At 32.9% G+C, this 24,543-nt stretch overlaps 1 protein-coding gene across 2 annotated transcripts in view; it reads right to left on the bottom strand.

Annotated features, from left to right (window-relative positions):
• Window positions 1-3,924: 3,924 nt before the first annotated feature.
• Window positions 3,925-24,543, bottom strand: part of LOC129943459 (sodium-dependent neutral amino acid transporter B(0)AT3) — a 75,981-nt gene continuing 55,362 nt past the window's right edge. The window contains exon 9 of one of the 2 annotated variants that reach the window (XM_056052925.1): window positions 3,925-5,922. In XM_056052925.1, coding sequence (XP_055908900.1) covers window positions 5,734-5,922 — 189 coding nt within the window. In that variant the 3' untranslated portion in view covers window positions 3,925-5,733. Of the gene's footprint in view, window positions 5,923-13,050; window positions 13,167-24,543 lie in introns of those variants that run through there. The other variant, XM_056052926.1, reaches the window with a different exon arrangement.

The following is a 24,543-nucleotide window of genomic DNA, read 5'->3' as shown; positions in this document are numbered from 1 at the left end:
TTTCACTTAAAAATCAGGGAAAAAGTGGTGTTAGAGCAAGTCGCAACTTTGTTGGAAAGTTAGTCAAGAAAAATCTCCCTAACTTCAAGTCAAGTCTACTCATGTCAAAATGACAATTGATCATGTTTTTTCCTTCAACTGAAAGCTGAACTTTTCTACTCTATGTATAATTTATTTATTTTCTGCACAGCTTCATTTAATGCTTTCTGTAAAAGGATGCCTTGTCAATTTGAAAAATAAATGACTAATATTTCTTTACAATACAAAATACAAACCGTGGTGGACTTGTTGCTTGATTGAGGAGTGTTTTTAAGACAGTAATTTTGTTGGTACTTTTTGTTCTTTTTATAAACTTCAAGTAGAGAATTGCGAAGTAAATTTCTGAATCTAAAATTCATGACGCTTGAAAAACTAACTAGTTGCCTTGATCAAAATGTACGTTCAATGAATGAAGTTGACTACATATGAAGTCCCATATGTTGGCTGAACCTGCCCAATGGTATATTGAAAGAGGCCTTTCCATACTTTCAAACAGTTTTTGGACCTACGCCCTGGATTTACCAACATCGTATATACAGAGCCAAAATGTGGAGCTATTAAACTGGCCGGACTACTCACCGGACTTGAATATCATAGAAAATGTTTGGGGATGGCTGACACGTCAAGTATACGGACCAGGAAAACAATATTCAACTATATCCGAACTAACCCAAGCCATCGAATTGGCTTGGAGCTCGATTTCGCTAAATTATTTCGACAGTTTGTATGCATCCCTTTCAAACAGGATGTGTGAAGTTTTGGAGCAGAAAGGTGGCTAAACACACTATTAAAAAATGTTTGTTTACATTATGACATTTCAAATTAACTTTCGAATTCGTTAATTGGTCGAACTCAAACCGATATAGGCGAAAGCGAAAGCAATAATTTAAAAATGGCAAACGCGCTAGCAGATTCGCCGCGAATCCCATAATCAGGTCCCTGAATTTAAATGTCAAATAACTCAACAATACTTTTATGTCGACCACAATTATAACCGCACTCGATAGATTCAATGCTTTGGGAACGTTATATTACAAGATTGCATTTAGCACAAAACTTTGAAAACTACAACCTACTGCGAGAGAATTTATTCGAAGACTGGGGCCTGATTATGAGGTTCACGGCGGCGGATCGTTTTCAATTCGACCATTCAAATTCGACACGCGCCGTATTTTCTTATTAACGAATTCGCGGCGAAGCGAAAATAGCTCTTCCTATATTCCAGTGATTTGACACTTCTGGTTTGACATTTTATATTTTATTGTGGGTTGTGGATAAATTATAAGAAAAATAAAATAAAACTAACTTACATTTTTATATAATTACAATCAAGGAAGAATCCACGAAATCGAACATTGAACACTCTTTCGCCTAAAAAAGGTGTCGGATTTCAAGTCGCAATGACATGACATTATGACATTTCAAATTAACCTTCGAATTCATTAATTGGTCGAATTCAAACCGATAAAGGCAAAAGCGAAAGCAATAATTGAAAAATGGTAAACTCGTTAGCAAAATGATTCGCCGCGAATCCCATAATCAGGTCCCTGAATTTAAATATCAAATAACTCAACAATACTTTTATGTCGACCGAAATTATAATCGCAGTACTTTTGGAACGTTTTATAACAAGATTGCATTTAGTAAACAAAACTTTAAAAACTACAACCGACACTTTCATTTTCAATTTCAGAAAATAGGAGTACTTTATACGAAACTTGTTGATATAATTCTGTTAACTCAGTGCTGGGTTAATTAAGAGTGTTTTCACATAAGCGTCTTTTTACCATTTAAGATCGTCAGAACTGGTTCAAAGGCATAAATATAAAATTCCATAATCTAAATTATTAATTCATTGTTATTTTTTGTATGAATTCCCAACTTAAAATTGCCCTAAAAACCGCATCCGGACGTATCCGGATGAGATTTTTACTGGAAAATATTGCTGAGACCCTACACTATCTACTGAAAATAGTTTGCAAACAGAGGCAAACAGAGGAAGTAGTTAAAACCTTATGCGAACGAAAAAATCACTGAAATAAAGTGTTTCTTCGTCAAAAAATACCTTGTCCATTTTTTTTTCAAAAAATAACATACGGTATTATTTTTCAATTTATTTCAATTATTTTAGCAGAAAAAATTGTTTAAAAATTTCAAATTTCACAATATACTGATCGTTTAAAGAATACTAATATTTTATAATTTTTCACGATATTTGAACTTTGAGCGAAAATCTACAGGTGTACAATTTTTTTTTTTTGAAAAATAGTTTTCATTTTCTGATTCTACAACCAATTAACTATAAGAAACACTTTTTGTTTAAAAATAAATCCTACTTTCAGAAAAATAGGTTTTGTCCGCATTTTCCCCACTGTGCGGCGGCGCGGCGGATCGTTTTCAATTCGACCTCTCAAATTTTTACGCGCCGTATTTTCTTATTAACGAATTCGCGGTGAAGCGAAAATAGCTCTTCTTATATTCCAGTGATTTGACACTTTTGGTTTGACATTTATTCCTATATTCCAGCGATTTGACAGCTTTCCACAAATTGTGTTTTGGTTTGATTGAATTTGTGAAATTTGTGGTGATTTATTCAATATTTTATATTTTATTGTGGGTTGTGGATAAATTATAAGAAAAATAAAATTATACTAACTCACATTTTTTTATAATTACAATCAAGTAAGAATCCACGAAATCGAACACAGAACACTCTTTGACCTGTGAATCCGCCAAAAAAAAGGTGTCGGATTTCAAGTCGCCATGACATGACATTTCAAATAAATCTTCGAATTCGTTAATTGGTCGAACTCAAAGCGATGAAGGCGAAAGCGAAAGCAATAATTTAAAAATGGCAAACGCGCTAGCAAAACGATTCGCCTCGAATCCCATAATCAGGTCCCTGAATATAAAAATGTCAAATAACTCAACAATACTTTTATGTCGACCAGAATTATAACCGCACTCGATAGATTCAATACTTTGGGAATGTTATATTACAAGATTGCATTTAGCACAAAACTTTGAAAACTACAACCGACTGCGAGAGAATTTAGTCAAAGACTGGGGCATGATTGTGAGGTTTACGGCGGATCGTTTTCAATTCGACCTTTCACATTCGTTTCGGGTCCTATTTTCTTATTAACGAATTCGAGGCGAAGCGAAAATAGCTCTTCCTATATTCCAGCGATTTGACACTTTTGGTTTGACATTTATTCCTATATTCCAGTGATTTGACAGCTTTGATTGAATTTGTGAAATTTGTGGTGATTTATTCAATATTTTATATTTTATTGTGGGTTGTGGATAAATTATAAGAAAAAAAAATAAAACTAACTCACATTTTTATATAATTACAATCAAGAAAAAATCCATGAAATCGAACAGTGAAGAAAGGTGTCGGATTTCAAGTCGCCATGAACTGACATTATGACATTTCAAATTAACCTTCAAATTCGTTAAATGGTCGAATTCAAAACGATAAAGGCGAAAGCGAAAGCAATAATTTAAAAATGGCAAACGCGCTAGCAAAACGATTCGCCGCGAATCTCATAATCAGGCCCCTGAATTTAAGTGTCAAATAACTCAACACTACTTTTATGTCGACCGAAATTATAACCGCAGTACTTTTGGGACGTTTTATGACAAGATTGCATTTAGTAAACAAAACTTTGAAAACTACAACCGACTGCGAGAGAAGTTGGTCGAAGACTGCTCAGAACTTACCTTTTAAAGATTAAATAATGTGTGTTACTCTTTCAGAGAAAAGAAATCAGTAGAAAAAAGTCAAGGCATATCAACAAAATTCATCAACAATTTCTATAAAACCTCGTTTATTTTTTTTTCAGCTATATTTTTGTTTTTGTTTAAAATAAAGATCAGAAATCAATTTTTAGGTTGTAGGTAGTCGATATTAACACATTTTATTTTCAATTTAATTGAGTTTTAAGTAATATTTTGGTTTCAGTAATTTTAAATTCATTAACTTAACTTAAAGAACTATTTTTTTTTGTTTATAAGTTTGCATACATTGTTTTGAAAGTTTCACTAAAACAGCTCAGGTATTTGAAAATACAACGTTAAATGTGTTTTTATTTTATTTTATTTTATTTTATATGACACCATTTAAAGTTTAAGTAAAAAATAAAATATTATTATTTTATTTGTTATAAATACCAACTTGAAGACAATATTGCAGATCCGAAAAATCCATGGGTTTTCAGTTTTGTTTGTTTGTTTTAATATAATATGTAGGTTAGTTAGGTAGGTACATTTTTAAACTATGCAGTTTTATTTATTTACAAAATTCCTACATGTTCTCTTTTTAAAAGATGTTAAATAGTTTTTTTTGTTGTTGTTTTGTTTATTAAACATAAATTAAGTAAAAAAAAGTAGGCATAGTTTTATTTTCTTTAAGTAGTTGAATTTATCTTCCCTTTTTTTCTGAATGTTTTTTGTTTTATTTTCTTAAATTTTGTTACCATTTTCAGAGTTATTGTCTTGTACCGTTTTTTTCTTTTTTTGTTTTTTAAGTTTATTTTTGTTTGTTTAAATAGAAAGGTTATTGCAAATGAAAATATTTAATAAAAGCTTTGGTTTTTGTTTTTGTTTAAATTGAAGTTACTTCAATGTTTAATAGTAACAATATCAAACAAATGCTATGGTGTATTTATTAGATATACTTAGTCTCTATAATACTTAAATTTTTTCTTCTTAATTAATTAATTTTATTTTTATTCAACTCGGTCTTCTTAAGATCTACTTAACTATATACGTTTCCTGATTTAATATTTTTATTTTTATTTAACAACATTTGCACGAACATATAACATTTTATTGTTATAATATGCGCACATATTCTTAAATATTTATTTTTTTATTTTTGTTAAATATGTAAATGGTGCTGAGAAAATAATAAAATGAAAATATAAGTTACATAATAATTTATATATATTACATTTTACATATACAATTCTATTAACTATTCACAGCATTTTGATTTCACATATTTTAAAATCTGTGGATAACATGTTTATTATTTTTTTTTTGGTTTTGGTTTATTTTTTATTTTTCTCGTGTTCAAAATAAATGATTTCTTGTACCTTTTCACGTAAGTACCCGCACGTATCCTCATCCATCTTTATTTTTTGAATATCAATGTTTTAAAATATAAGAAATTTAGTTATGCCAAAATGTTTGTATTTTTTTTTTAATTTAACTTTCTAAAAAAATGTACGTGTTTCAATTTTCTGAGTATGTTTTTGTGAAGCTTTTAAAGCCTTTTTGAACATGTTGTTTGTTTTTGTTTGTTTTGTTTAAATTAAAAAACGACCTTCCATACTTTTTTAAGCAAACGCTAAATTATTATTTTAACTATATTCTATTGGAAATGGTTCCTTTAGGTACATATTTCTATAACAAAAGAGGAACATATATTTAAGTTTGAATTATTTATAAATACGTTTTGTTTTTTTGTTTTATTACTTTTTGAATAATTTTTATTTATAACTATTTTTATGATACAAAGAAAGACTGTAACAAAGTTTTGATAATTAAGAAAAATAAAAACAAACAAAAATAAAATAAGTTTATTGTTATTTTTTGTTTTGTTCGAATTCTTTTTTTTTTTTGTTCGTTTACAATTTTTATTTATGTCTAAATTTTTAATTTATTTCTATATATATATTTATTTAATTAATAATCAACAATTTCCATTTTAAATGGCTTCTTACTTGTTGGCACTGCTAAATTATTCCCTGTTGCGGGTGACTTCAATAACGATATATTTCTCATAGTAACTGGCAGATCCTCGTCGTCGTCTGAATCGTCACTGCGGGTACTAACGCGGCCACCCATTGCTGGTCCGCTGTAATCCTCATCGTCCTAAATTTAAATTTATTAAAAAATGTAAATTTAATTTTCTTTGAATAATTTTCTTAACTTTCTATTTTCTTGTAAGAAGAAAATAACTACTTTTTCTAATTTTACAATAGTAACAATTTTACTTATTTTGATAAAAACTTATTAACTTGTGTAATTTAAAATAATGTAAATATATTTAAAGGTGGTACAACAGAAATATTAAAAATGAATGTAATTGTCGAACTATTAATTATTATAAATATTAAAGCCGTTAACTTTTAAAAAATTAGCAAAACATTCAAACTATATATAAAATAAGTGATAACAAAAAGCGAAAAAGCAAAGTGTAATTTGATATTTTTAAAAATTGTAAATATTAGTTACCATTTTAATAGCTTAAAAAAGGCTTTAAAACACTCTTCAAAGGCTATGCTTTTAGAATGTGAAGCCGAAACTAGTGTGACATGACACAAATAAGTCAACGCTTTGTTTGTTATTTTCATTTAATTTCAGTACATTTGTGTGAATTTATTGAATTTGAATTTATGTTTCAAGCCATTCTCATTATCGCAATTGGACAATTTATATTTCTAAGATAAAAGCAAGAGTGCAAAATTTTGTATTATTGTCAAAAAGCATTTTTTCAGAGTTTTCTAAAAAGAACTTTCAAACAAAAATATCTATGAATATCCATTTAATTGTGAAGAGGAAAGTATGACGTTTACGACCATTGACAGCTAAAACTAGCCCCAGTTGTCAATGGTTTTTATCATTGAATGGGCAGGTTCAGACAACATAAGGGACTTCATTTGTAGTCAACTTTATTCTTTGAACGTAATTTTGACCAAGGCACCTAGTAGGTGTTTCAAGTGTCCTGGGGGGTCATTCCCTAAAACGATAATCGCTAGACGATAGCGTTTCGACGAAAGTCTCACTTCACGTAAGACGATAATCGTCAAAGTGATATCGTCAAAACGATAGCGTTTGCACGATACCTAAGTAGGTATAGTCTGCTATTAATTTCCATTGACAACTAAGCAAATTTAACAAAAAAAAAACGTCGGTGTAATTTAGTTTTGTTACAAAATGAAAATAAAATGTTTATTAACAATACATTTTTTGCAAATTTTCAAAATTTCTCATAGAAAAAAAGCTAAGTTTAATAACATTTTCAAGCTATTGAACAAGCATTATCTTTCGTTGAGTTCATTTTGACATTTTAGTCATATTATAATATACTCAAAGAATTTATACTGAAAACGATTGAACGAGACGATAGTGATAAAGTTACGTGAAGCAAATTATTGACGATATCGTTAATGATAATCGTTTTGACGATTATCGTTTCGGAAATTACGGAATGACTCCCCTGAATTTCAAATTAAGAACTACTTACACTACTTACAAACCTATACTTCAAATTCATAGTACAAAAATATCCAACAAATGTATTGTCTTTAAAAGGCTTTTCAGTCAAGTTACAAGTGCATCACGATTTGTATTTGTTTTGTAAATAAATATTACTTATTTCTTTGCCAAATTGACAAGTAACACTTTTACAGAAAACATTAAATGAAGTTGTGCAGAAATTAAATAAGGGTAAGTTCATTAATTTAAAAATGCAGGAGTAATGCAAGATTTGGGTTCATAAATGTAAATACACTGCATTACTGCAGTCGGCAACTCTGTCCAAAAAAACACAGTCTGACAGCTGAAATGCGATCAAACCTAAAGGAATATGTCAGAACAAGATCAAAATCAAATCAAATGGGGTGGCGCGACAGTCCGTTGTGAACCAGGGCCTAGTGACTTACAACTCTCAACCATTCCTGTGTGCGAGTACTATTGTCAGGAATGGAAGGGACCTACAATTTTAGGCCGAATCCGAACGGCTAGTTTGAGAAAGCACTTTTTCATGGCAAGAATTACTCTTGAAGGATTTGTCAATTCCTCGCAAGAGGTAGTACCCGCGAAAATTATTTTTTTTTTTTAATTAAGGTGGCACAGGCAGGCATTGAACCCAAGACCCCTTGCATGACAGTCCAACGGACTAACCATCATGCCACGGGTACTCAGAACAAGATGAGTATGTAAAATAATTGAATATTTATTAATTTTTTTGTCAAAAAACTAGATGATTGGTTAATAATAAGTTGAAATATAATATTTATACTTCATAGAAATGAATTAATGAATGAATTTGTTTCATTCAAAGCATTTAAAATAAGTTCTAGTTTTTTTTGAACATTTTAAAAGAATTTGGCTGAGACAGTAAAAACCCAAAACCCGCGTAACTCAAAGAAAAAACTTAGGTATTATAAAATTGGTTTTTGATATTGTATATCTGCCGCATTCTTGCCTTAATTTTGTCGGCATGGCTTGTGCAACTAGTTTCATTTTTGAACTCACCCTAAATCATAGAGTCATAAAGTTCAGCTTTTCAGTTGAATGAAAACAAATTATCAACTGTCATTTTGACAGAAGTAGAATTGACTTGATAGTTAGAGAAATTTATTTTGATTAACTTTCCAGTCAGTGGTACCCGTGGCGTGGTGGTAAGTGTGCAGGGTTTAACTTAGAGTGTCTGTATGCGAAGTAAGTTAATTGTAAGTTATGCTTAATTAGGCTAGTTTTATGAATTTTTGTCTAGCTCTAAGATAGATTTAAGATTAAAGTAATAAAAATGAATAAAAAAAGTGCGCAGGCCTGTCACGCCAGAGGTCTTGGGTTCAATCCCTGCCTGTGCCACCCTAATAAAAAAATATTTCACGGATACTGGCTCTTGCGAGGAATTGACAAATCCTCCAAGAGTAGTTCTTGTCATGAAAAACATTTTCTTAAGTTCGGATTCAGCTTAATATTGTATGTCAACTCCATCCCTGACAACTTTACACACACACATGAATGGTTGAGAGTTGTAAGACACTAGGCCCTAGTTCACAATGAACTGTTGAGCCACCTAATTTATTTATTTAATTTTCGAGTCAACTTTCCATTAAAGTTGCATTAATTGGAAGGTAATTTTTTGGCAGCTGGCCAATCAGATACAAGAAACTTGCCTTACTTTTAAGTCCTTTATGTAGTCTGAACCTGCACAATGTTTCGAGATTTAAAAAGGATTAAGAGAGTCCAATTTGTAATGTTTGGTGTCAAAATGAAGCTAATCAATTGTAGACTTTGTAGATAAACTACAAAATTTTTTGTATAAAATTCATTAAAATCAGATACAACACTTTAAAGTTAATACGTTGCTAGATCGTGTATCAATCAGTTTCTAGAAATGGCGTGATTTTGACTTGTTAAGTGTGAAAAGATGGGATCTGTCTAAAAATAGCGGTATACTAAATTGTGTTTATACAGTTGATTACAAAATTGAGCATAAACTCACATTAAAAATTAAAAAATGAAGTTAAAATTCTTTTACTTTCTTTTTTTTTAATCATATGTATTTAAATAAACTTATTTAGGTCTGACAGAATAAAATTGTTTGAAGAAAGCCCAATGTTCAATTGAGTAAATGGAATTTGCGTGACACTATTAAACAGGGAGGAAGTAATGTCATATTACAGAGAGGGGCTGCAAGTGGAACGGAAACCTTTGAATTCATTTCTTAAAAGAAATATGCGTCAATCCGCAAAAAATTGAATGCCAGAAACCAGATCAAGACCCCACCCCAGTCAGCGGACATCAAAATCATTTAGGCTCCTAACTGCAACCCAAGTAACAAAAATCAATTGCAAACCAATGTCACGGAAACTGAGTCGTATTGATGCGTCAGGGGTTATTAATACTCTTAAAATATTTAAGGTTTAAACACAGTGCGAGCTTTATTAAAATAGGGAGGGATAAAAGAGGAGATACCGATGTACATTGGTCTTAAAGTTTTGACTGTTAAAATGATAGGAAAAACAGAGTTGGGTAAAGCATTCCACATTCTCGATGTGTGGTTAAAAAAAGAATCTCTATACTTGACATTAAGTCAACTGAGCTCAAGGGTTAACTGATGAGCATTCCTAGAAGTACGAGTATTACGGCTGAATTGTTTGAGGGGGAGGGGGAATGCAACTGGCTAATTCGACAGAACACTGTTTATAAAAATATTGATAGAGCAACGAAAGGCATGAAACATTGCGGCAGTGTTCGAGTGACGTAATTACATGGACTGCTATAGTGGTGTGAATTTTCCATACAAAATTTGAATAAAAATGGTTCCACTTCAAATTAGCTACACTAGCCCTTCCAGGCACAGTGGCAAGAAAGTTATGAAATATTTAGCGACATCCGTTTGTATTTAGTTGAGATTAGCTTTTTCCGACACAGAAAGTTTGACATCTAGTATAATTTGTGGAAGACAAACGAATGTTTACATGTTATTGAAAAATTTTGACAGTCCGTGCAAAATGAAGCAGAAGCAGACTGTGCGATGTGAGTATTAAATGTAAACGTTACACAAGTTTTCCGCATAGCCCTCTTTGCGCTAGTGTTTTGTCCATTAAAAGCGGAACCATCGTGAAGTTGGCTACTAGCAGTCCATGTATAGTATGTCAATGTCTATCGCCTATCATTTTCAAAGCTCATTTTGGGATCCTGTCCAAAATACTTAAATTTGTTTTAGGGGCACCTGCTCAAATATGGGAGTTATATTCAAGTTTTGAACGAATGACGGATTTGTAATGCTGTCACAGGATGTGATAATTTAAATTATTATCTAATTAATCTTCCGAATTTACCACACTTCAACGTTTTTTCTCACTTTGATCTCCAAGTGTACGTTTTTATGCCAACTGTTCAAAGAATTTATGAGTCTTTTTAATCATTATTCAATTATTTTGATTTGTTAATTATTTTTACAGTTTTTTTTCTTGGTGCTGAATGCTCAAATATGAAAGCACGTATATTGTTAAGCACAAAGCTTTAGACTTTTACAGCGTCATCTGTTGCAAAATAGTATACTCGTATCTACTTTATGAAGGTCAAAAGCTCTTAACCAATTCGACTATATAAGGAGTGTTCATTGTAAGCATGCTGCATGGGGCAGACATAATCATGGTCAACGAGGAAGCAGTCTTGTTCTACACTGCCATTGTGCCAGCCTTCTACCGAGGCTAAACACCACTTCTCCCAAACCTATACCAAAAGTAACATTGACAACCGTGAATGAACGCCCGAGAACTATAAATCTGCTGACTTTTTAAATTTTTTTTTGACATGTAATTCATGTATCTATAATTTTTTAACCCCCCCCCCCCTTATGTGACAACAAATGTAAGTGTGTAAGTGTGCAAAAGTTGTTTTATTGGATTGTGGAATTGTGTTAATAAACAAGTGTAATATAAATTTAAATAAAACTGTTTGCGTTGATTCTGCTCCATAAAGGTTGGAAAAGACAAAATGATGCGCTGTCTAGCTATTTTTTTAACTTCGTACTTGAAAGAATAGTGTAGAGCTCACACGTCAACACTAGAGGCACTATCTTTCAAAAGTCTGTCCAATTACTAGCATATGCTGATGACATTGACATAATCGGAAGAACTCAGCCTGATGTCGATGGGGCTTTTGAGAGTATTGAGGCAAAATTGGGTTTAATGGTTAATGAGGGCAAAAAACATTACATGTTGTCGTCAAGAAAGGACCTACAACACGGACCTCTCGGTCACATCGACATACGTAACTTTGAGGTAGCCAAGGGCTTCGTCAACCTTGACTTCGCTATTAACGCAGAAAACGACACCAGCGCTGAGATCAAAAACTCTTGCTAACCGTTGTTTCTTTGGGGTAAGAAAGTAATTGAGTAGTAAAGTCCTTTCTCGAAGGACCAAAGTATCGGTTTATAAGACCCTCAACTTCTCCGTCCTGCTATACGGTGCAGAATCATGGACTATAACAAAAGCGGATGAAAACACTTTGGTTCGTTTCGAGAGAAAAGATTTACGGTCCCGTATGCATAAAAGGGAAGAGAAGATGGAACGACGAGCTGTACGGGCTGTACAGCGACGTAAACGAATCCACACTCACAGGACAGCGCAGCAGAGGAAGTCCGCGAAGCAGCGCGAGCATTTTATAGTGTGTTTAAAATTGTCATTCGGAATTATAAAGTCTTGCGAATCACAAAGCGTTATTGAATTACAACTCACACTTCAATTATAGCAATTATTAGGCTTGTCGGTAAAATTAATATTTCATAAAAAATCACTTCTTAAAAAACAAATAACGAAATGTCTAACTTGTATTAAGAATTTTCAGAAAACTCCCATTTCTAAGAGGATCAAATAATGACGTACCTTTAAAAAAAACCATGCAAAGTTGTATTAAATTTAGATTGTTTTTAAATTGAAATTAAAAATATTTAAATATACAAGCAAAAAACTAAGTTTAAAAAAAAAGCGTGCATTATGGTACAATAAATAGGTTAGTTATGTATTTACAAAATATTTACGTACAATTAAATAAGTGTTAATTAATGTTGTTGGTTGATTAGTTAGATCCCCATTTTTGAAAATCGGAGAATATTTTTCCTTTTTATTTATTAATGATCGTTTTAATGCGTAAGACACTGACAAAAACGTTCTTTTTTAAGCAATATATTATTTTATGTAATAAAATAACATATATATTTGATTTTTAGTTTTTTTTTTAGTTTCTTATAATTTCAACTTTTGTGTAAGTAACTTTTTATGTCCTTTTTTTTTTAATTGAAGAGCCATTGTTATAAATAATTTCTTATACTATTGAAGCATTTATTTATCATATTTTTGTTTTTGTCGATTTAAATATATCTAAAATATGGATGAAATTTCATATAATAATATAATTATTTTCTGTTTTTGAGGAAGGCTCGCTTTGGTGGTTGCAATCTCATTCATGGTTTTTCAATTTTCTTTTAATTCTATTTTTTTTTTGTTACTTTTTTTTCTCTAATTACATAATGAAAAAGAAAAATGTTAGTGATTGCAATTTTTCTTTAATTTTAGATATTGGATGTTTTCGTTCATAAAAATTAATTTTGTGCTGAGGTGAATTATCTGATCGTTGATATTCTTCAACTTGCACTTTAGTTTAGTTTAGTTTTATTTCTTACTTTAAAAAAAAGGTTAATAGAACGCAAAGTAAATCTTTTTTTTATATTTTTTTTTGTTTTTGTTTTATATATTGACTTTGTATTATTTAACTCATTTTGAGTTTTTATAACTTTTTTTGTTTTTCGTTGATTTTGTTTGATTATTTAATTCATTTTTCTGTCCAGGATTTTTAAGCTTATATTAATTCTGTTGAAATTTTGTGGAATAAAAAGAAGGAAGAAATCAAAGGTGATATTATGAGAGAAAGTGTTGATTGTATTTTTAATTTAATAAAATGTGATATTAATCGAGCACAAACAAAAATTAATCATTTCAAAATAAAAACAAATAATTTCTCAACCCTATACTCTTCCCTTCACCTATGGATGATGCTTTTTCAAATTGATCCTTCCGCCTAAACGGAGGGAGATAGACTTCCCGCTTCTAAAGTAAAAAATGCTTGCTTTTAACTGTTCTGTTGCCTTTACCTCACAAAAATCCAACAGTTTTAAAACTTGGCACACTTACTACGGAATGTCTGATCATGACCCACAAAAAAGTTCACAAGAATCCGAGGTGAGCTCTAGCGGCAGTTAAGAGAAACAAAGAGTTTGTTGCAGTTTTTGACGTTTATCTCGAAAACTATTTGTCGTATCAAAAAATTGTATTCCACAAATTGAAGCTCATTAAATTTTATAAAAATAAGATCAGATGAATTTTTTCCTATCTCTTATAGTTTATAAAATAACTCCAGCGGCAGTGAAGAAAAACAAATGGTTTTTTCGGTTTTTCGGGTTTATCTTGAAAACTATTTGGCGTATCAAAAAATAATCTTCTACAAAATTAAAGCCTATCAAATGTCAAGAAAATATGATTCTAATTTGTTTGTACTTGCTTGAGCTTGTAAAATAACTCTATCGGCATTTAAGGAAAACATGACTTTTTCTCACGTAAAGAAAGCTTATTAATTTTCCTAAAAAAATATGGTATGCATTTTTTCCTGTTTGTAATTGTCCACAAAAAAAATGTTGTATTCAATTTGTATGTCCCTTCTTACTTCTGAAACTCGTTAGCCCACTATATGGCTCATTGCCTGCATGCCTAGAGAATAAGCATTGTACCAAGTGAAATGAATGATCTGGGACGCACAGCTGATATAATGTTCTGTCCTATTGGGATGCCCTTCCTTTTTCAAATTTCAATGTCCGTTTTAATTATAAGACTGTCCAGAAACGTTTTTAGGGTTTTAAGTACACAATCGTCATCAACGTGTTTGAAAAAATCATCACATGTTTTCCTTTAATGCCGATAGAGTTATTTTACAAACTAAAACAAGATCAAACAAATTAGCATCATATTACTTTAGAAAATTTAATAGGCGTAGAAGATTATTTTTTGATACGAGAAATAGTTTTCAAGATAAAACCGAAAAACCCGTATGTTTCTCTTCACTGCCGCTAGAGTTAGTTTATAAACTATAAGAGATAGGAAAAAATTCATCTAATCTTATTTTTATAAAATTTAATGAGCTTCAATTTGTGGAATACAATTTTTTGATACGACAAATAGTTTTCGAGATAAACGTCAAAAACTGGAACAAACTCTGTGATTCTCTTAACTACCGCTAGAGCTCACGTCGGATTCTTGGAAACTTTTTTTTGGGTCATCACCAGACATTCTGTAGTAAGTGTGCCAAGTTTCAAAACTGTTGGATTCTTTTTGAGGTGAAAACCTTTATTAACTGAACTAAGAAAGCAATTATTCATATGCAACATAACCCATTATTCTTTTCACTCAAATCCTGAGGTAAAAACTGATTTAGGCTTAAAAACGACATACATAATTATTATTTGTTGTTTTGAGTTTATCAATTTGTAAAGTCAATTAAGTCAAAATTTTGTTTTTCTTATTTCAAACATGGGTACGCGAAGGAGCTTAGAAAGTCGAAAGTTAGTTGTTGAACACTACAAAGATAGGAATAAGCCAAAGAAAAGTTCAGCTGTTCAGCAACTTACTGAGCGATATACATATACTCGAAAATCGTCATCAAAGGAAGGGAAGGTCTTGATAACATATTTTCTGAAAGCGACCGATGATGAATTGTAAGAATAGTTAAGAAAGATGCATAAGTTCGCACTTCAAATAACAGAAACATATGTAAACAAAAAGAACAGTGCCGACACAATTCGAAGAATGCTCAGAGATGACGATTTTCCTGAAGAAGAAAAAAACAACAAATTTTCAAGGATGAAATTTGCCCGATATAATATTAACAACGATGAAACGTTTTGATATGCAGTAGTTTTCACAGCCGAAAGTAAATTCAACATTCATGGATCGGATGGAAAGGCATTCGTTTAGAGGCAGCCAAACACAAAGCTCTTTCCCAAGAATGTATATGGCTCTCTAAAGTACGGACTAGGTCAAGTTGTTAAGTTGTATTTATCGAAGAAAACATAGACAAAAATATGTATTTGGATGTTTTGAAAAGGAATTTAATATAATTTCCGAATTTATCTAGACAACGACCCCAAACGCAAATCTGAAATCATTCAGTTTTGGTTGATTTGGAACTGCCTTTATGTTATGCTATCGCATCCTCAATCCCCAAAACAGAGTAATTGAAAATTTGTGGCTTTTAGATAAGTGGAAAGAAATAAATCGCGTTTGTACAAATGACTTGGTTAGATCTTTGGTAAAAGAGGATATCCAACTCAGTAAAAGAACTAATTTTCAACCGCTGTAAAATTGTTTAAACTGTTCAACTTGTAATTATGCATTTAAATCTATATCAATTAATTGTTTTTAAAGGTCAATTTACCACAATGAAAATTTATGAATTTCTTGAGCACACATTTTAAATCATTTTGATGAAATTACAGCACAACGTTTATCCAAGTCGTTCAGACTATTTTTAAGATTTCTTGAAGAAATTTAAACCGTTGAATAAAAAAACCTAGAAAACTTAAACAAAAAGTAGAATTCTCTTTAAAAAAACGAATTGTGATAAATCTTATACAAATCTGGTAAAAATCCTACAGTCCCTGTGCTTTATTGATAGACATAGCAAAACAAAGCTTTTTATAAAATTGTACTAGTTTAAATTTGAACGGGTATTCTTTAGTAATCATCAGTATTCTGGGAATGAAAACAACTTAATTTTGGGCTGATCCGGAAAGAATTTTAGCTTTAATCACGTTCCTCTGTTACTATCCGTAATCTAGTACCATTGCATAATTTCGGTGCATTTAAATTTCTCATAAGTATTATTAGAGCCCCAATTTTCAAGTCTAGTTTATGCGGAGGAAGTCCTGATGTATTCAAAGAATTTAACTGGAATATAGAATTATCTTGATCATTCAGTTTATCAATAGAAAGATAAGTTGGTTAATGCGCCTGAAACATTGAAAGAATTTTATTATTTATGCTTGTAACATTATCGTTTTTAGGTGTTAAAATCGCTCGTTAGCGTAACCAATCATCCATTTTCTCTGAAATTTGGGCGACTTGCGGGTAATTATTAGCTATTGATTCGGGTTGTCCAGTGACGCTAGTTGCAAATGTAGGTTCTATTAGTACTTCTCCATCATTATTTAAAATATTTCCATTTCCTATATCCAAAAGAGCTCTTAAAAATTAAGCTGCATTATTATCAATACCCAATCTTAAAAGTTTGACAGAAGCCCACAGAAACGACGATTTTAGGCAAGCATTTATTTCATCACTTTTTGTACCTCTTAGCACAACTGGCAATGTTTGCCAAAAATCACCCGCAAACAGTATCGCAACACCTCCCATCGGACGTTCATCAGCTTTAAAATCTCTAAGTGTACGATCCAGAGCTTTAGGCTCACCTTTTTTTAGTCGAATCGTCCCACAAAATAAACATCGTTTTTTAAGCACGTTAGCAAGTGAGCTTTGTTTCGAGAAAACAAAATGACAAAATGGGTGCTCTTAGCTTGTTATCTTGTTGTTATCTCGTGCTCGCAAAACGATATCCCTTTTTGTAAATTCTTGTCCAATAATAAATACGGCTACATCCTCAACTTGAGGTTTATTATAACGATTCTCTGTGTTCTGTCTGTGGCGCACGGTCAGCTCTGATAACCACTTGAAAATGTTCTATATTCGATGGCATTGCTTCAAAGGTACTCTTGAAGCTGCGCACGTAAGGATTGTGACAATGTAACAATAATAATTCTCTGTTAGTATTTGGGGCTATCGACATTCGCCGTTGTACTTCGCTGACCGAATAACCCATGAAATAAATTTACAAAAATTTGGGTAGTCAGGGTTGTTTGGAAAAAGAGATCCAGCTAAATGATAGACTTGACCCTGAACTTTACATATAGGCATAAAATCTCAATGTCTGATTTCATTGGCACCGAATGACGTCATTTGGAAAGCCGAATTGTAAACACGAATCATATCAAGATAATGTTCCGGTGGATCAGCAATTTCTGCCAATAAAAAATGTTCCTCCTGAACATCAGAGAGCTTGTGGTTCTTTAGGCTATTTGAATGCACGACAGAAATTGCACTTGGTATTCATATTTCCCATCGAAACGGGAGATCAGTGAGTCGGTGATATTTGGATTTTATATGTATAGATTACAAATTATTGACTAACATTATCGGACTTTGCCTTAAACCTGCTCCTTAATACCCTTTTTCATTTAAAAAAAACTGCATGTCAATTGGATAAGAAGTTTCGAAGCCAAACCGTAACAAAGATTTCCTCTTTGTTTGATTTCAGTTTTATATGTACACTCCTCGTCAACTGAATACGTACAAACATTTTTTAATATACTTTATCCATTTTTCCAAACAGTGATGGTTATTATGCCATCTGTTGATGCTAACTATTGCCTTAAGATATTAAGCAGATAATTCCGAAAGAATTTTCCAAAAACAACCTTGAGTTTTTCTTCAACCACTTGCAAAGTGTTTAATATGCAAAGTAGGAGTTTTTTGAGTCAAATGAATAGATACAACGCCATTTTCTTCGTTTTTTATAAGATTTTAGTGTTTTCAGTAAAATTTAATTCTTGATTTTAAATTTTAAGAAAAATGGGTAGATCTATGTGTCTTAATAGTGTTGAAAAAGCTATAATCGATTTACTTAGAGACCAAGGCCTAACCGGACGTGCAATAGCTGATAAAGTTGGCCGAAGTTTTAATGTTGTTTATTCTTACTTGAAAAATTTTAAGAGTAATCAACAACTCACAACCCAAGCCATCTTAATCGAATGAAACTTAAGAAAACACCACCACTTCACGAGAGACGAGAAATGTTGCGATTAGATTTTTCAAGACTTCACATGAGTTGGGAAAAAAAATGGTATCACGTGATTTTTCTCAGATGAAAAAAAGTTTAATTTCGATGGCCCTGATGGGTTCAACTTCTATTTTCACGACTTAAGAAAAGAAAAAAGGTTTTTAAAGCGCCATCATAGGGTTGAAGGAGGTGTCATGATATGGGGAGCAGTCAGTTATTATGGAACAGTTGAGCTCGAGGTTGTAACATCAAAAGTGACAGCAGCTGGGTATAAAGTAATTTTGGAAAGAAACTTTCCTAAATTTTCTGACATCTTTGGGCCCATAAACTGGACCTATCAACATGATAATGCGCCTATTTACTCAGCGCGCAAAATAAAAACATGGATAGAGGAGCAACAAGTGCAGTTGCTTCAATGGCCGCCGTACTCAATTGATCTAAACATCATAGAAAATGTCTGGGGATGGTTAGTACGCAAAGTTTATGAGGGTGGTCGTCAGTTCGAAGACAATGAAACCTTCATTTCTGCAATCAAATTAGCGTGGAGCGAAATTTCGTTAAATTACATTAAAAAGCTACGAGTATACGATTCCATGACGGATCGAATTTACGAAGTAATTAAAAATAAAGGTGGAAGTAGCCACTATTAAACTTAAACAAAACCTTGTTTCATTCCATTCCAATACCAATTTTAATTTTTGTCCCTATTCAGTTGACTCAAAAAAAACTTCTACTTTGCATAAGTTACAAATTGTTGTATAATGTTTATTTTCGACTGTTCTTTTCATTGATATTAGGTTTATATTTTAACTGTTTAATGAAATTCATAAACTGTACTCTCTCTAAACGTATTTATTTAATTCATATAATTTGCATTTTAGGCAGAAGGCTAAAGCCATGATGTTAATCTTTTAAACTAATTCTGTTAAATATATTATATGAAAATAAAAATAAAAGAAAAAAAATGGTCTTACTATTAACAAATTCAAAAATTCGTCAACAAAGCTGAATTTCGGTGGAGAGCTTCATTCTTACGTCCTAACACCCTCTAGAAAGTCATTCATTTTGGATTTTAAAGAAAGCTAAAGGACGTAGAGTTCACCTTTTTCAAATTACTAAAAACATTATAGGTGTTATGTTTTATTTATAATGCATACAATTTAAATTGAAAGAAAATACATATTATTATTTAATATTCGAGAAAATTCTTTATGGAAAATATTCTAATTGAAAAAACGGCCAACCTCTTTCACAGACGACGATGAACTGAAAAACTAGCAATAATGAGTGTACGTCGTATGTGTAATGTATATAACAGATTTTCATAGATTTATGTGTATGTATAAAGTGTATAACAGAATGTCATAGCAACAATTGAATGAATACAGGATACGTACTTAGCATATTAGTTAGCAAGATGGTATTTTAGAAATACAGTGAATGAATACATTATACTCTCCGCCTGGCCGAAAAAAAAAACTTAACTTAATTATTAAAAAAAAAACTTAATATTGGAATCTAATAGGGCGTTTGGTTTGTCTTCCTGAACGTCGTGGAGTGTGGACCTCTGGATGTGGAGGTACAGTTCTAGTTACAGCTTCTGCTGATGCTTGAGGACGTGAAGTTGGAGTTTCAGTTGCAGCCTGTGTTGATGATGGTGCTTGAGATACCGGATGATGGCACACTATCACATCATGATCTGAAAATGAAACTGTCCGACGATCTTGTACGATAGGTTGTTGAGTTGGAGTCTTCTGGATTGTTGGCTTCGGAGCTGGGACATTCACGAGTCTGAGTTGGTCAATATGTCTTTTAAATATATAACCACTGTCTAATTTAACAATGTAATGTAATGAGCCCAACTTTTGCGTGATGAATCCTAGTTCCCATGCTGGTTTATTGTTTCTGTAAACTCGAACAGTTACTCGGTCACCAGTTTTGAGACTACGTATCGTACCATTTTGTGGAACAGTTGATGGTAACTCTTTAGTAGGTCTTAGCGCATCTAAACGAATACGTAGCTGACGATGCAGGTACAGCTCTGCTGGACTTTTCCCAGAAGACAACGGTGTGGCTCGGAATAATTGTAGTATTTGATTTAGATGATCCGAGTTATTCTCCATCTTTTCAAGCTTTATTTTTAATGTCTGGACAAACCTTTCTGCAAGTCCATTGGTTGCAGGATGTCCTGGCGCAATGAATATCTGAGTGATGCCTCGGTCCTTGCAGTATTTATCGAATATCTGATTTTTGAAAATCGTTGCATTGTCGGATACCAAGAAATTTGGATAACAGTGAAAGGAAAATATGTCCTCTAGAAGAGACATTGTTGTGGACGTGTCCGGTGCTTTCTTAATTGCTCTAACCTCGGGCCATTTAGACTTCGCGTCAATTAATATAAAGTAGAAATTACCATTTTTGGGTCCAGCGTAGTCAATGTGAACTCTTTGAAAATTTTCCTGTGGTTCTTCCCAATGATGTGTTGGTGCTTTTGCTGGAGATTTTTGGTTCAGGGCGCAGGCTTGACATGACCGTACTACTTCTTCAATATCTCGATCAATATTGTGCCAGTAACAGTATCTTCTCGCTAGCTATTTCATGCGAACTATGCCTGGATGTGTTACATGAAGTTCGTCCAATATTGTCTTTTGAAAAATTTTTGGGATGTATACTCGTGAATCTCGGAATAAAATGTTACCTTGCAGTGTATATTCCTGTAAATAGCTTGTTCCGGCGTTGATTTCTTTTATTATTTTTGTCAGATCAGGGTCCTTAGATGTTTCTTGTGCTATCATTTGACTAGTGACGTTGGTTGAAGATATGTAGCTGAATGAATTGTTTTGGAGCTGAAAGATTTCATCATCGATTGTAGAATGTTCTTTGGAAGTTTTACTGACCGGATTTCTTGAGAAATAATCGGCATTGACATTTCGGTCGCCGTTTCGATGAATTATTTCATAGTTAAAATTAGACAAATAACTTGCGTACCTGAGCAATCTAGCGGCTGTCATGGGTGGCAAATTACTATGATGATGGAATATTCTTGCCAGAGGTTTGTTGTCCGTGATGAGCGTAAACTTTCTACCATATAAATAAGTAAAAAGTCGGTCAAGTGCAAATACAATAGCCAAGGCTTCGCGATCAATTTGGCTATAATTCATCTCAGACTTTGAAAGGGACCTTGATACGAAACAGATCGGTTTCTCGACTCCATCGATGATATGAGAAAGAACAGCGGCTACTCCCACAGGGCTGGCATCGCAAGCAACAGTGACTGGCAGTGAAGGGTCATATGGAACAAGCGTCTGTTCGCTTCCGATCAAATGTTTAAGCTTGATGAATGCTGCTTCACATTTCGCTGACCAGAAAAAACCGGAATCCTTACAGAGTAGCTCGCGAATCGGGGCTGTGATAGTTGAATGGTTGGGGATGAATTTACTATAGTAAGTCACTAGTCCAAGAAATTGTTTTACTTCCTTCTCATTAGTTGGTCTTCGTGCATCGAGAATAGCTTCAACTTTCTTTGGATCTTTAGCAATTGTCTTGAACGATATAAGGTAACCAAGGTACGATATCTTGGTTGCAAAAAATTTACATTTTGATCTATTTATATGCAAGTCATTGTCTTGAAGTCTCTGGAAGCATTTCAATAGATTATCTTCGCATTCTCTTAGGGATTCGCCATGTACGATGATATCGTCGAAGTATGAAACAACTCCGGTTAGGCCGTTTAAAATTTGGTCCAAGATTCGATGAAATTCACTCGGAGCTGATTTGATGCCAAAGCTTAAGCGGTTCATTTTGAATGTGCCTTTGTGCGTCGAAATTGTTTGAACCATCGCACTTACTTCATCTACTTCAATATGAAGGTATGCTTTGTATAGATCTAATTTACAGAAGTATCTTGAATTCCTGAGGTTGTTCACTATTTCGTCAATTCGGGGAATCGGGTAGTGCGCGTCTGTGAGCTGTTTGTTGACAGCAACTTTATAGTCAAAGCATAACCTAACGTTTCCATCTGGTTTTGGCACAGCTACTATGGGTGATCCCCAATCACTTTTGTCGATGGCTGTGATTATGTTGTCTTTCTCCAGCATGGAAAGCTCACGTTCGACTTTGTCACGAATAGCAAACGGTATGGTTCTTGCTTTGATGAAAACTGGCCTTGCATTACTTCTTAGCTGTAAAGAGCACTTGACACCTGGAATCTTGCCTACTGACTGCTCGAAAATTTTTGGAAATAATTTCACAAATTGGTCAACTGATTTTACCTGGAAAACATCTTGAATATTATTTTTGATTGACTGATTGATGACTTTGTCTATTTCTTGAAGGCTTATATGCAGACGCCGAATCCACGTTCGACCAATCAATGATGAAAACCCCTCCGGTACAATGAACAGTTGTTCAACAGATTCGATGTTGTTGAATTTCACTGGAACGTCGATGACTCCTAGAGGTGACACAATACCGGCGTCGTACGTTCTGAACTTCAAAGAGCATGGCTGGAGTTTGATATTCAACTTCAGCTGTTCGAATTTATTAATGGGAATCAGGGTATATCCGGAACCCGAGTCAACTTCAAACTTCACGGCTTTGTTGGCTATAAATACTTCAACTTCATATTTCTGTGTTGTTAAATTTGTGGAAAACAAATCAACGACTTCCATATGGTTGAGATTTAGATCGCTCTGATCAAAATTTGATTGGAAATCAGCGTAATCTGTGATGTTTGATACAGTTCTGGATGTTGACTGGTGATTTTTATTCTTGACAAGCGTAGATATGCACACTTTTGACACGTGCCCTTGTTTGTGACAGGAACCACATCTCAGTTTGTCAGGCGCTACCCTACAATCTGTTGACATGTGATTGTTCCTACCACATCTGATACACAGATCATCAATTCCGATTTCTCTAAAATTAACTCTGTAATTGGCATTTCTTTTGCTGGAAGTGTTTCTTCTTCTGGAATGTGTTCGTGACCCGGCTTTCTTTGAGGATTCACGTCTGGATTTTGAAATTAAGTTGATGTTCGTCTGTGCTGAATTGATTGAAGTATAAGATTGAGCAACCTCGTTGGCATTAATCTTAGCTGTCTCATAAGCTAAAGTTTTTGTTACCACTGCACTGAAATCCAAATCGGTCTCTAAAAGTTTCTCTCGAATGCTATTGTCTCTAAGTCCTCGAATAAAATGTCCTCTCAAAAACAAGTCAGTGACGGATAACCCACATGAGCAGTTCAATTGACAATCGATGGCTAGTTTTTGCAATGCAGCCACGTACTCAGAACAACTTTCGTTAGGTTGTTGAACTCTCATCAAGAGGCGATGCTGACCCACGAGAACATTAACAGAAGGTGCGAGCTTCACTTTGAGAACTTTGACAATGTCTGTATAGCTGGATTCTTCAATGGTTCTTGGTGCTAGAAAATGCTTACATTTGTCGTAGAGATTAGGTCCGATTGAATTCAAGAATGTCCTTTTCTGAATAACTGGGTCGGTTAAATTCTGCAAAGCACAAAAGTTCTCGAATCTCTCTATATATTGTAGAAAATTTTCATTATCTGGATTGAAAACCTCAAAATTCGAAGCGATAATCGTCGTTGAAATTGAACTGGAATCATGTGCAGCAGCACCAACGTTGTTTTGTAAGCTCATCATATCTCTCATAGCCTGGAGAAACTGGCTAAATTGTGCAGCGTCCATAATTCGGCTTTTATCTCGTCGCCAAAATGTTATGTTTTATTTATAATGCATACAATTTAAATTGAAAGAAAATACATATTATTATTTAATATTCGAGAAAATTCTTTATGGAAAATATTCTAATTGAAAAAACGGCCAACCTCTTTCACAGACGACGATGAACTGAAAAACTAGCAATAATGAGTGTACGTCGTATGTGTAATGTATATAACAGATTTTCATAGATTTATGTGTATGTATAAAGTGTATAACAGAATGTCATAGCAACAATTGAATGAATACAGGATACGTACTTAGCATATTAGTTAGCAAGATGGTATTTTAGAAATACAGTGAATGAATACATTATAATAGGTCTTCCTAAAAAACCTTGTATGTATAATGGCTCATATTCTAGAGCTGATATAATTGTACAAATAAAGATTGAAACACCTTTTTTTGTAAAGTAGGTAGTAGGCCTCTGTAACTCAACAACGTGGAAAATTTTGGGGAAGGATTTAGGTGTGATGCCTTGCAAAATACAGCTGGTGCAAGAATTGAAGTAGAACGATCTACTGCAAAGTAACATTTTTGGTGAATGGGCTCTTGGAAAGTTGGC

The sequence above is a fragment of the Eupeodes corollae genome, chromosome 1 (assembly GCF_945859685.1).
Source record: "Eupeodes corollae chromosome 1, idEupCoro1.1, whole genome shotgun sequence".
NCBI lineage: Eukaryota > Metazoa > Arthropoda > Insecta > Diptera > Syrphidae > Eupeodes > Eupeodes corollae.
Note: the sequence above shows the minus strand (reverse complement) of the source record. Positions and strands in the feature narration are given on the sequence as shown.